At 33.2% G+C, this 12,514-nt stretch overlaps 1 protein-coding gene across 15 annotated transcripts in view; it reads right to left on the bottom strand.

The window, feature by feature from the left end:
• LOC115216158 (sickle tail protein-like) overlaps window positions 1-12,514 on the bottom strand; it is a 460,762-nt gene that overhangs the window by 137,637 nt on the left and 310,611 nt on the right. For all 15 annotated transcript variants that reach the window (XM_036506378.1, XM_036506375.1, XM_036506376.1 and 12 more), the window contains 2 exons: window positions 7,052-7,259; window positions 5,417-5,580 (listed from right to left, as the gene is read on the bottom strand). In XM_036506378.1, the coding sequence (XP_036362271.1) occupies window positions 5,417-5,580; window positions 7,052-7,259 (372 nt within the window). The remainder of the gene's footprint in view (window positions 1-5,416; window positions 5,581-7,051; window positions 7,260-12,514) is intronic.

Raw genomic sequence — 12,514 nt, 5'->3', positions numbered from 1 at the left:
ATTGGCTATTTGACAATTTCTGCATCATGGAAAGCCTATTAGCCGCAGTAGAAAAGCTTCAAGAGAAGCAACAGGAACAACTACAGGAGTTGCAAAAACAAATACTACAACAACAACAATTGAGTTACAGTTGGCAAAGTCTGAAAATCCAGTAAGCTTGTTTACACCGGACAGTGTAGCTAACGTAATTTCTGAATTTACTTATAATGCGGAGGAGGGTATTGTTTCCTGCGTATTATGGAAGATACAAGTAAATTTTTATCAGTGAGTGCAATTCATGGTCAGAGAAGCAGAAAGTAAGGCTTTTACTATGCAATATAGCTCCTGCCAAACATGAGCATTACAGTAACTGTATTCTGCCCCAAAAGTCGAGTTAGATTGGTTTTCAAGAAACCATGGAACTGCTTTCAAAATTTTTTTGTGATAGAAGTTCATTATCCAATACCAGAATGGAGTGTTAGAACTTAACAAAAAATGAGGAGGAGGATTTTATCACCTATGCTGGAGTAGTCAACTGTATGTGCAAAAATTTCAAACTCCAGGACCTCCTTCAGGATATGTTCAAATCAATTATTTTTGTGCAAGGACTTATAGCACCTGAAGATAAAAGAAATTCGAGCAAGGATTCTCTACAGACCATCACAAAAGAATGTCAGACTATGGTAAATCTTGAACATGGTGTAAAAAAATACAAGATAAAGACCCTGCAAAAATTCTAATGAGTCGTCTCAGGAAGCACAATCAAAAACAATGCCAAGCCCCGATCCTTGTTATGGTTGTAGAGGCTTACACTGCAAAAAGGATTGTCTGTTTAAAAACAGAAAATGCCATAGTTGTCAGAAGCTGGGATACAAAAGTTCTCATTGTAGAACAAGACTATGAGGCTCAAACACAAAAAGTTCTAAGGTATTTTCAGCAGAGAGTGATTGCGACACAAAAAATAGAAAATTTGTGCACATAAAAATAAATTATGTGAATACTAAATGACAATTAGACACAGGTAGTGACATCTCAATTATAAATGTGGATATTTGGAAAAAAATTGGTAAACTTAGATTACATAAAACAGCAAAAATAGCACGTGGTGTAACAGACGATAAATTATCACATTTTGAGAAGAGACATGTGAAGCAAAATTATTCATTGGGGATAATACAATCAATCTGTTTGGCACAGATTGGTAAGAACTATTCAATTTATGACACCTCCCTATAATTTTTTACTGCAATAACATAAATGGTTGTCCCATTAAAAACAAGAGAATTTACAGTTCATGTTAGTGTGTTGCATTGTCGGTTTTTAAAAGATTGTTGTTGTGTTCCATGTGGTTACTGTCATTTGTTTCAGTTATATTGTTATAACACTGCTGCAGTGTATTCGTTTATTCATAAGAATATATCAAATTTTATTTGTGAATTGAAAATTGGGTTAAACCAAATAATTTCATCACTTGTGGCAATGCATTAAAATATTTATACATTCCATCCATGGATTATTATTATCATTATTATTACTATATTTATCCTACATTCTGTCAGCACAACTCAGTGTGGCTCCAAAAACTGGTATTTCCAGTTGGGCTCATTAGACTGTAGTCATAAAATAAGAGCTTTTATATGCATATTCAAAATGTTTCCCGTAAATGAACTTAAAGGATATATATTTTTAGTATGTATATTTATATGTATATGTATGTGTATGTGTGTGCAGAAATATATATATATATATTAATAGTAGTAGTATGACAACAAAACTCGGTGTTTTATTATGCCAACCAAATAATTGTCACATATTATATTACACACACACACACACACACACACACACATATATAACTTATAAAATAAGGGCAAAGAAAAATTCTAATTTTCTTTTGCCCTTATTTTATAAGTTATTTATAAATTTAACCTTTAAAGGGATTTTTTAACATGCTGGCCATTGATAAAATTTTTTTTCAAAACACATTTTATCCTACATTAGATGTATATATATATATATATATATATATATATATATTGTTATGTTTCAGGATGGTAATTTTATTTTGCCAAATAAACACGTGCACTATATATTTGTTTTTCACTTCAGCTTTATTGTCGTTCTTATTTTTGAGTCCTTGGTCTTAAATCTTTCATCACACATACTATGACCTCTTGAGCAACTCTCCATCTCATGTGTCTCCTCCTGTTCTGTTTATTCCAGTCTGTCTTTCTATCTTTCTATAGTGTGTACCACTAAACAATAATAAAGCTGAAGTGAAGAATGAATATATGATGCAAAAAATAATTACCATCCTGAAGTATAACAATATCTGTTTCAACACATGATTTCACATCAGGAATCTTGCAAAACAAATACATAGACATATACACACACACACACACATTCAGGAAGCTCAATGTTATGGCTGGTCAGAGAGTGACCATTAGTTTTGCACCTATCAAAAGTGCTTTGCTATATAAACAACTCATCAGGCCCAAATAGCCAAAGGCAATAACCTCTCTACAACTGGTGGGAGGAAGACATGGTCAGTTAGTTTTGTAAACGAAAAAATACATTCAGAATGGCCATACAGAAAGTGTTAAAGACACTCCCTTACATAACCTGGTCCTGCCTGTAATATCCTCTTGATGTATGTTTTGTTTATAAAACTAACTAATCAAGACATCTTTTTCCCTCCAGTTGTAGAAAGGCTATGTGCCTTCAGTTGTTTGAGTTTGATGAATCACCTGTATTGCTAAGTATTTTATATGTGCAAAGCCAATAGTCACTCTCTGACCGGCCATAACAATCAACATTTAAAAAAAATATATTACTGTTTTAGAGTATACTTTTTTTAGCTAAATGAACTACTGAATATATATATATATATATATATATATATATATATATATATATAATTTCAGCATATTTGGCATTAGAAATTTTTTCGTTTGCCCTTATTTATAAGTTGTTTATAAATTTAACCTTTAAAGTTATTTTTCAATATGCTGGCCATTGATAAAATTTTTTTTTCAAAAAAATTTTATCCTACATTAAATATATATATATATATATATATATATTATATATATATATATATATATATATATATAATATATATATATATATATATAATATATATATTATATATATATATATATATATAATATATATATATATATATATATATATATATATATATATATATATATATATATACAGGCATACATGTGTGTGTGTGTGTGTGTGTTTATACATAAAACACCACAGCCACAACATAAACATCTTTCAAAGTAACAAAAAGGCTAAATTCCTCACATGGATATATTTGTGACTTTAAGGGGTTCATGCTTCATGCATTTCTAAGGAATATTAGTTGTATAATGAAAATTTTTATCAACTAGAATGGAAAGTAGGTAACAGCTTGTTGAGGGAATATCTCTCTATTCTATATTATGTTGGGGAATGAATGGCTGAAATCACTGATTCATAAAAATGATATATGAACTAAAGTTGGAATTAAAAATTTTGATTTGGATTTCATTTATTTTTTATTGTGAATATACTTGGCTTAGAAAAAGGTGAATGAAAATTGGTAATCCAACTATACTCATTCTAGGTGTTATTCAAAATATATATATATATATACACACACAATGAACTTATTGTATTCAGTGCTCAGGTGCACAACAACTTATCAGAAAAAGTAACCAAACTACATGAACAATACATAGACTGCACACATGAAGTGAACAGTGAATGAGTTCTTAAGTTTTGAAGAATGTTGTGTCCCAACAGCTAACAACTGATGTGGGCAGTTTATTCTAGTTTATTAACCTCCAGTTTTGTCTGAGTTTTTATCACTGAATCATATAAATAGATAACATTTCTATCTTGTAATATAAATAAATATTGTCGTTTATCTTCTAATATTTTGTACCCTAATTTGTTCCCATATTTACAAAATGTATGATTGTTTAAATACACTATTTGAAAAATTAAAAGGGGTTAATTGAAGTTATTTTTTTAAAGCTTTCAGTAAAACATTTAAAGAATGAAGTTGTCCCTCTACATTATTGCAATCAACTATTTATCTTCATAATCACTCCTGTCTACTTAAGGGTAATAGGTCAATGACACAGCCTCTAAATAGCTGCTTGATCTGCTAGGTATACCAGCTAAATGTCCCAACATATCGCATACTATTGTCTTAAAAAAAGAAAGAAAATATTGAAAAATATTTTCGCTTATATAAAAAAATGACAAGTTGGTCATGACTGGAATGTCTTTGGTCATAGGTCAGATTCATCAGAGCTGAAGTAAGAGTAAACAACAACAACCACTGCCTGAGGAAAAACTGAATTGCCATCATCCACCAATAAACAAAGTGAAAGGATGGCATCCAGGAAATGACATTTTATGTAACTGTCTTGGACCAAAAAGTGGGAGTTTACTTTATATTCAAAGGTGCCCATGTAGTATAACAAGGTATCTTGTATTTCCATAGTTAAAATTGGTGTTTGGAGGAAAGTGAAATTTTTATGTCATAGTCCATGTGTTATATTAATTTAAAACTTACTAACTTGGTTTAAAAAATATTTATTACAATCAATACTACTATTGTTAAAAGTAACAAATTAGTATGAATATTTGGTTTCTTTCAAAGCGATCAGATTGACTTTGGCATTCATTCCTCTGGGAGAGATAAAGCAAGTATCACTGATACTAGTGAAGCCAATTAAATATACATTCTCCTCTAGAAAATTTGGCCTTGTATTTAAAACTAATTATTTATATCATTATTAAGGCAGTGGAGATGACTGTACCAACCAACTGTTTAGATGAAATTTGCTTCCTAGCTCTTAGTTAAAACAAGCCTTATAATAATACAGGGGTGGTGTATTCAATTGACTATACATCACTTATTTTTTAAAAATCACAATTGTCACATCCTTCCCCTTCCTGAGTTAAGTTCCCTCATAATTAAATTAAAATTTTATATTTCTGAGATGAGACTTTTCATTTATGCAACATTTTTATTCTAGCCCCTTCTGCATGTTTTATAAAACTATTGTTAAAATAATTATTTTTAAAATCTTCCATTGGTGGTTTTATAATTCTTTTTCTATACTGCCACAAATTGGACGGCTTTAAAGACATCTACATCAGTCCGAATGCTACGAAATTTAAAAAAAAATCTATTATCAATAGTATATTATTTCCTCTAAGTGTGACAAACAGAGTCAATTGCTTAGCATTTTATATCCAGGAAGTGTTAACAGACATGAGGAAAAATAATATTCCTCCTTCTTCTAATGTTATTAATAGCATAAGTGAAGTGACAGACCAGTTCCACAGCACTTGTAAAGATAAAAAGATTTAAAACATGAAGTAAATTAAGAACTACTGAGACTACTGAGTTGGTTATACTTACTACTAGCTGTGGAACCAGTACATGTACTGTCTGATACTGTACTGCAATTACTGCGCATGCTGCTTGTCCTGCCATTGGTGTGATGAGATCTTGACGGAATTACAGTATTGTGGACCCAAGCAGTCAGATTTGCTAGTTGGGCCTCCATCCGTTCCATTCGAACCCTGTAATGAAAGGTAAACAAATGTTATACATTCATTTATTCTTTTGTGAAAGGAGGGTTCAATCAAACACTCTGTCAGCTGGTTCCTTGTTATTTTGAAATTTTGAATTTTTATAATCTCATAATCTACTTAATGTTAGACAGTTGCTGACATAATAATGATATTAAAGTTATACATATAATTCAAAAGTAAATCTGGGACATGAATTCACTACATTTCAACTGAAAAATTGACATCCATTCTGTCACAGTTTATCAATAAAAATAATATAAAGGTCATGGCCACAGTAAAAAAAAAAAATGAAAAAAAAAAAGAATATTATAACAACTGGTATTTAGTTTATGAACATGTATTAAAACTGTAACTTGATTGATGGTATTATGATTGTAAGATTTACTTTATTGTTCGAACATCTCACAGGTATGAGAAAGAACTGTAAATAACTATCTCTTTCATAAATTGAGCTACCTTGTCTTTTCAGTATCCACTAATACAGCTTGTAAGTCAGATCAACCAGAGATCTGTTAGTCTACATCACCTAAAATCTCTTCTGCAACCAAACCAATGTGATTCTCCAGCCTCTCTTGTTCTCATTATAATGAGCATATTTTAACCCTCTGATGTATTCCCACTTGAATCATGTTTTAGTACACAGAAGAAACTGAATATTATTTACTTTAATTTCACTAGCTTAGGACGTTTTACAGTGTCTATGGGTACTGCTATTTTCTCTATTGAAATATAAGGAATAAATAACATTACTGGGAACACAGTGGAGCATAGAATCTGTAGCAATTAGTGATATTACCAGTAGAGGATGGAATAACAGTGAAGTTTGAACTGAACAGCATTACCACTAGATAGCATGAAAATGAAGAATGAAATGGACTATGTTACTTCTATGTTGTACATTTGACAAAACTGCTAGTAAGGATTGAAAGGGCCACAGTTATTAGGAAAGGAAGAAATGTAATTTCTACAAAGCAAGACATCAGAAAAGTAGGATACAGATGTAATGAAATGATGTAAATGGCTGAGGTGACAAGCTATAGCAGTAAGAACCAAAAGACTGCCAGTTAGTGTGTTGTCCTCTGCACTGTATCATATCTGTGGCTATAACATATGACAATCTTGCAGCCCTATATGGCAGTAACACAGTGAAATTGATGAAAGTTTTGTTTGCTTACTGTGTTGAGTTCAAATTCATCTGTGAGTATTGAATAGAGAAAGATAAGCTTTACAAAGGTAACTTATATATAGAACATGAAGACAAAGTCTTCAATGGTGCTCCAGTAATTAAATATATCATATAAGTTACTATGAATGGGATGATAACCGTTACTTTCAAATAAAAGTGGGAATTTAGCTTTAAACCTCCCTCATTTTAACTGATGTACTTTCAACTTTAAAATATTGTTTGTAAACAAAATTCTTAAAATAAACAAATTTAATAAGGAAAATCAAACATTACTTAGTTTCTGGATCTTGAGGTGGTTGTGGTGTCATACTGCGTATTCTTTCAGGGACTGGCTCTCTTTCAGGGTTAGCTCGATAGCTTTGAGAGCGCTGTAGTTTGCAGACTGGTGTACCTTCCAGGGTTGGTGGTAAGGTTGAAGGAATTGAAGGTACAGCAGAGTAAGGTAAAGACCAATTAGGAGGTGCTATTTTACAACCATCTCCTGAAATAAAGAATTCTCAAAAGATATTAAACATGAAAAATCAAACACAATTAAAAAACACAAACTCTCTCTTTCTTTCACGCACGCACACACACACACATGCCCTCTAAATTAAGCTTCAGAGTCAAATATGGTCAGATTGATGTAAAAATAAACATACAAAGGTGTGAATGTATACACATATTCAGATGCATTATACAAATAAGTATGGCATCATGCAATGGACACTTTGCAGACATATTATAGCTTTATGAAGAATCGTGCACAGGCAAACATGCAAATACACATAATTCCACAAAGAGGACTATATAGCTAATCACAGAAAATCCATTAGTTACAAATATAGTGATGTGCTGAAAACTGAATCAGTTAATTGGTAAATGTATACTCTCTTTACTCTCTCTTTTACTTGTTTCAGTCATTTGACTGCGGCCATGCTGGAGCACCACTTTTAGTCGAACAAATCGATCCCAGGACTTATTCTTTGTAAGCCTAGTACTTATTCTATTGGTCTCTTTTGCCGAGCTGCTAAGTTACGGAGACGCAATCACACCAGCATCGGTTGTCAAGCGATGTTGGAGGGGACAAACACAGACACACACACACACATACATATATATACATATATACGACGGGCTTCTTTCAGTTTCTGTCTACCAAATCCACTCACAAGGCTTTGGTCGGCCCGAGGCTATAGTAGAAGACACTTGCCCAAGGTGCCACGCGGTGGGACTGAACCCAGAACCATGTGGTTGGTAAGCAAGCTACTTACCACACAGCCACTCCTGCACCTATAGGAGTAAATGTGTAAGCATGCTACTTGGTATGAATAACATTGAACATAAGAAAGGCAACACCTTCATTATCTTCAGTTTTATTGAATGCATGCTGTAAGGCAGAAGGAATGTCCTTATGATAGAGTAATAGATTCCAATATATAGGGGTAGGTAGTGAAAAATAAAGTCAAATAGATATTAAGTTGGAAGAAATGCATTTACAAAATCAGTTCGATTAGAGGATGAGTAAAGTCATATGTGATGTGAACTTATGTGTTAGGATATGTAAGTAGTTTCAAAATTTTTTAAAGTTTTGAACATTTTATGTTGGATTGAAAGGATTTGTACTGTCTACTGAGAATTTGGTATTTTAACAAAAAGAATTTAAGAGCTTCCAGTTATGCATAGGTATAGCAAGGTTTCTTTGTTTCTAGTATAGGATCTGGCTCCAGATAGATTGTTCCACTTTAAGCTATATTACGTGTTATTTTTTCAAAAAAAAAGGCTAATATTACTTGATTGTTAGAATAAGAAAAATTTCACAAACTAAGTAAATAACTCAATACTAAAAGTAGAGTGAGATGAATATTTCTAATTAATTATGCAACAAGTATACAATTGTTTTGCTTCTCAAGGAGCCATGATGCAACATTAAGCGAGGGAGTAACAGTAGTAAGTGGTACACAACAATTTTGGCTAAAGTAAAAAATTATGAGCAATAAATTTTATTAGTTGTAAAAGAAAACTAAAATAGGCCATAAAAAGTTGCACTGTAGGACAGAAATTAAAAAACAGTTCAACAGAAAAAAGTCGTATGAACAAATTATTGGCAACAAAAAATACGAATGAGCCTCAAAGAAAATTTGTGTATGTAAAAATTAATAATACAAACGTATAGTTACAATTGGATACTGGCAGTGACATCTCAATAAAACACAAATACATGGAAAAAGATCAGGAGACATAAGTTAAATGAAACCTTGAAAATTGCCTGTGGAAAAATTATATTTTAAGGGCAAATTGATAAGTAACATTACATTTCGTGAAAAAAACTTAAAGGCTAAAATTTTTGCATCCAAATATACAACAAACTTGTTCAGTAATGACTGAATGGAATTGTTTAATGTATGGGACCACCCCATCAATCTTTTCTGTAAAAATGTAAATGGTTTTTCCTCCAGTACAAATAAGTTGTCAGACAAATTAAAAACAAAAAATGTTTAATATTTTTCTTGAAGTTCTGTCCAATAAATTAGGTCTGTGTACCAAAATGAAGACATGGTTTCAAATAGAAAAAAATGCCATACTGACATTTAAACAAAAATGAACAATACCATCCGCAGTGTTAGAACAGATAAACTTAGAGTTAGAAAGACTAGAAAAAATTGGAGTTATCCCAAAAAAGTGGAATATTCTAAATGGGCAGCACCATGTGTGTACATTAAGAAAAAGAATAATAAAACCAGAATGTGTGCTGATTTTTCCACTTGTTTTAATGAATGTTTTAAAATGTGCCACTATCTGCTACCTACTCTGGAGGATATTTTTGCAAAATTAAATGGTGGCAAGATATTTTCTGAATTGGATCTCTCTGACACGTACCTATAAATTAGAGTAGATGATGAATGCTCTATATACCTAACAATTAACACATATATCAATACAACAGGTTACCATTTGGCTTAAAATTTGCACCAGTGATTTTTCATCAGATTATTGATGCAACGTAAGTAGACTGTAAATTCGCAATTCCATATTCGGATTATATACTCATTAAAAGAGTATATAATCCGTCACAGGTCTCTGTCACTTGTAGCCTACAAAAGAGTCATAAAAAGTCCTTTTGTTCATTTGGCAAGTCCAGTTGTGAGGCACAGGCAGAGATGACTGTTGCAGTGCTATTCTGCAAAGTTAGTCTGAGCTTAAGTACCCTATCACAAACTCTGACTTACCTATTTCTTTGTTAGAAGGATGCCAACGCTTCATACTCCATTAAAGTTGCCCTCCCAGGAACCTAGCTGAAGCTCCCCTCCACCAAACTTCTTGGATACAGCACACATCAACATGTCTGTTTTCAAGCATCTCAACAATCTCACTAGACCTACCTTTCAATGTGCCTACATTGACTGTGCTGACTCTGAGGGAATGTAAAGAGAAATAGGAAGTAACATGGAGAGGGAGAACTGTAGCTTTCAGCATCTGAAAAGAAGGTTGTAATGAGCATTGACCAACATACATGTCATAGCAGTTGTCTTTGCATTATTCCACCATCAATTATGCTATGCTTGCCACATCCTCTGGATGTGTGTGTTATATCAGCATTAGTATTAAGCAATGATATGGACACTAAAATAAAGAGGAGTAAGCAACCTGCACCAAATGTGAGCTATGTATAACTGAAAAGCTAAATATCATCCAATCAAAAACTAATATTTTAAACATTAGAGATTAAACTTTCTCTCTCTGCATGCATAAGCAATATTTTACACTCAAATATTTCAAAGAGGACCCACTACCTACTCTGTCACCCCATCCTAGCTAGATTTTCTCCTCTGAGTGTGAACATTAAATGTATGCACCATATGAACTTTAAGCATAAAAGACATTTGCCTTCGTGCTGAGCTCTTCCAACACTCAAATAGATGAGCATTACAATACCCAGGGCATTACATGATATAAACAAACTTATCATTCAAGAACCCTACAACTTTACAAACTTGACAGGAAAATGTGTGTAAAAAATGTGATAAGAGAAACTCCAGTCATATGCACACATCCAAAATCTATATACAGATATATGTACATATTGTATGTATGTATATATATGTGTGCATGTGTGTGACTGTGTGCGTGCGGCTGTATGTGTGTGGGGATGCATGTATATGTGTAGTGTATGTGTGTGTGCACATACATGAGGATGTATGCATAATGCATAAAACAACACATGATCCACAAACTGAAAATATATATATATATACTAATTCATGAATATATACATAAATTTAGATATACACAATTATAACACCACTGTAAAAACATTGATGCCAAAATGTGATAAACATTTGGCAACCAGGTGCACATATATATAAATATGACCTATTAAGTGCACAAGTTTTAAAATCATAAAATATTAATGCAAGTAAAATATCGATGCAGGTATGTGTGTGCATCTACATGGGTGAGAAAAAGTTGAATGAAGCATATTTTTCCGCGATTCAAATCCAAAGGAGATGATCATCCAAAAGTTGTTCCCCTGATGTCTTGTTTTTGTTTAACCAAAAATCTCAAGACTTTTATTGTGATTTTATCTGATTTTTCATGTTTTGATGTAAACTGAAGATGAACACCAATCTTCCATGTGATAAGCTTGAAAATTTCTAAGGGTGTCATTAACATGAAACCTATGGTAGCCTTAATCCTCATATATACTTACATATATGTAGCATAATGAATACTGAAATTGATAACTACTACAAAGTGAGTTCCTGACACTCTGTCTAGGGTTCGTGGAATTAACGTGCAAGTGGTTGAGCACTCTGCAGATATGCATAATCTTAATGTACTTCTTAGGGAGATTCAATGTGATACAGAATGTGACAAGGCTGGCCCTTTGAAATGCAGGTCCAACTCATTTCTTCCAGCTGCGCGTACTGGAGCTGAGTGTATGTGAAATGAAATGTCATATTTCAAGGACAAATCGAAATCGATCAACATCAATGGAAATTGTAGCTGAGATACCTGTGCCGGTGGCATGTAAGAGAACCATCCGAACGTGGCCGTTGCCAGTGCCACCACGACTGGCCTCCGTGCCGGTGGCATGTAAAAAGCACCATCCGATTGTGGCCGTTGCCAGCTTCGTCTGGCCCCCGTGCCGGTGACACATAAAAAAGCACCATCCGATCATGGCCGTTTGCCAGCCTCATCTGGCACCTGTGCAGGTGGCACGTAAAAAGCACCCACTACACTCACGGAGTGGTTGGCATTAGGAAGGGCATCCAGCTGTAGAAACACTGCCAGATCAGACTGGGCCTGGCGCAGCCTTCTGGCTTCCCAGACCCCAGTTGAACCGTCCAACCCATGCTAGCAAGGAAAACGAACGTTAAACGATGATGATAATGATGAACGTGCTGCTGGAAATCAAACTCACAAACTTACAATCATGAGCAGAATACCCTAACCACTAAGCCATGTGCCTTCAAAAACACACGGGCAAGAGTATGGATAAACATACTAACCTCACTTAAAATGGGACATCCACTCATTCTATCATCAATATTACTACTGCTAATTCTAATTCTACTACTAATAATAATAGCATACATAACACTGACAATACTCTAGAATATATTATATACGAGGGAGATGAATCTGACAGATTCAAGTTAACCCAGATTGATATCTTAGTAATAACACTAACATATGATATAAAGGATGCAACAGTAAAATACATAGAGGCTGTCCATTATCAGGCAACTACTG

This window comes from Octopus sinensis, linkage group LG10, assembly GCF_006345805.1.
Source record: "Octopus sinensis linkage group LG10, ASM634580v1, whole genome shotgun sequence".
NCBI classification, from domain to species: domain Eukaryota; kingdom Metazoa; phylum Mollusca; class Cephalopoda; order Octopoda; family Octopodidae; genus Octopus; species Octopus sinensis.
Note: the sequence above shows the minus strand (reverse complement) of the source record. Positions and strands in the feature narration are given on the sequence as shown.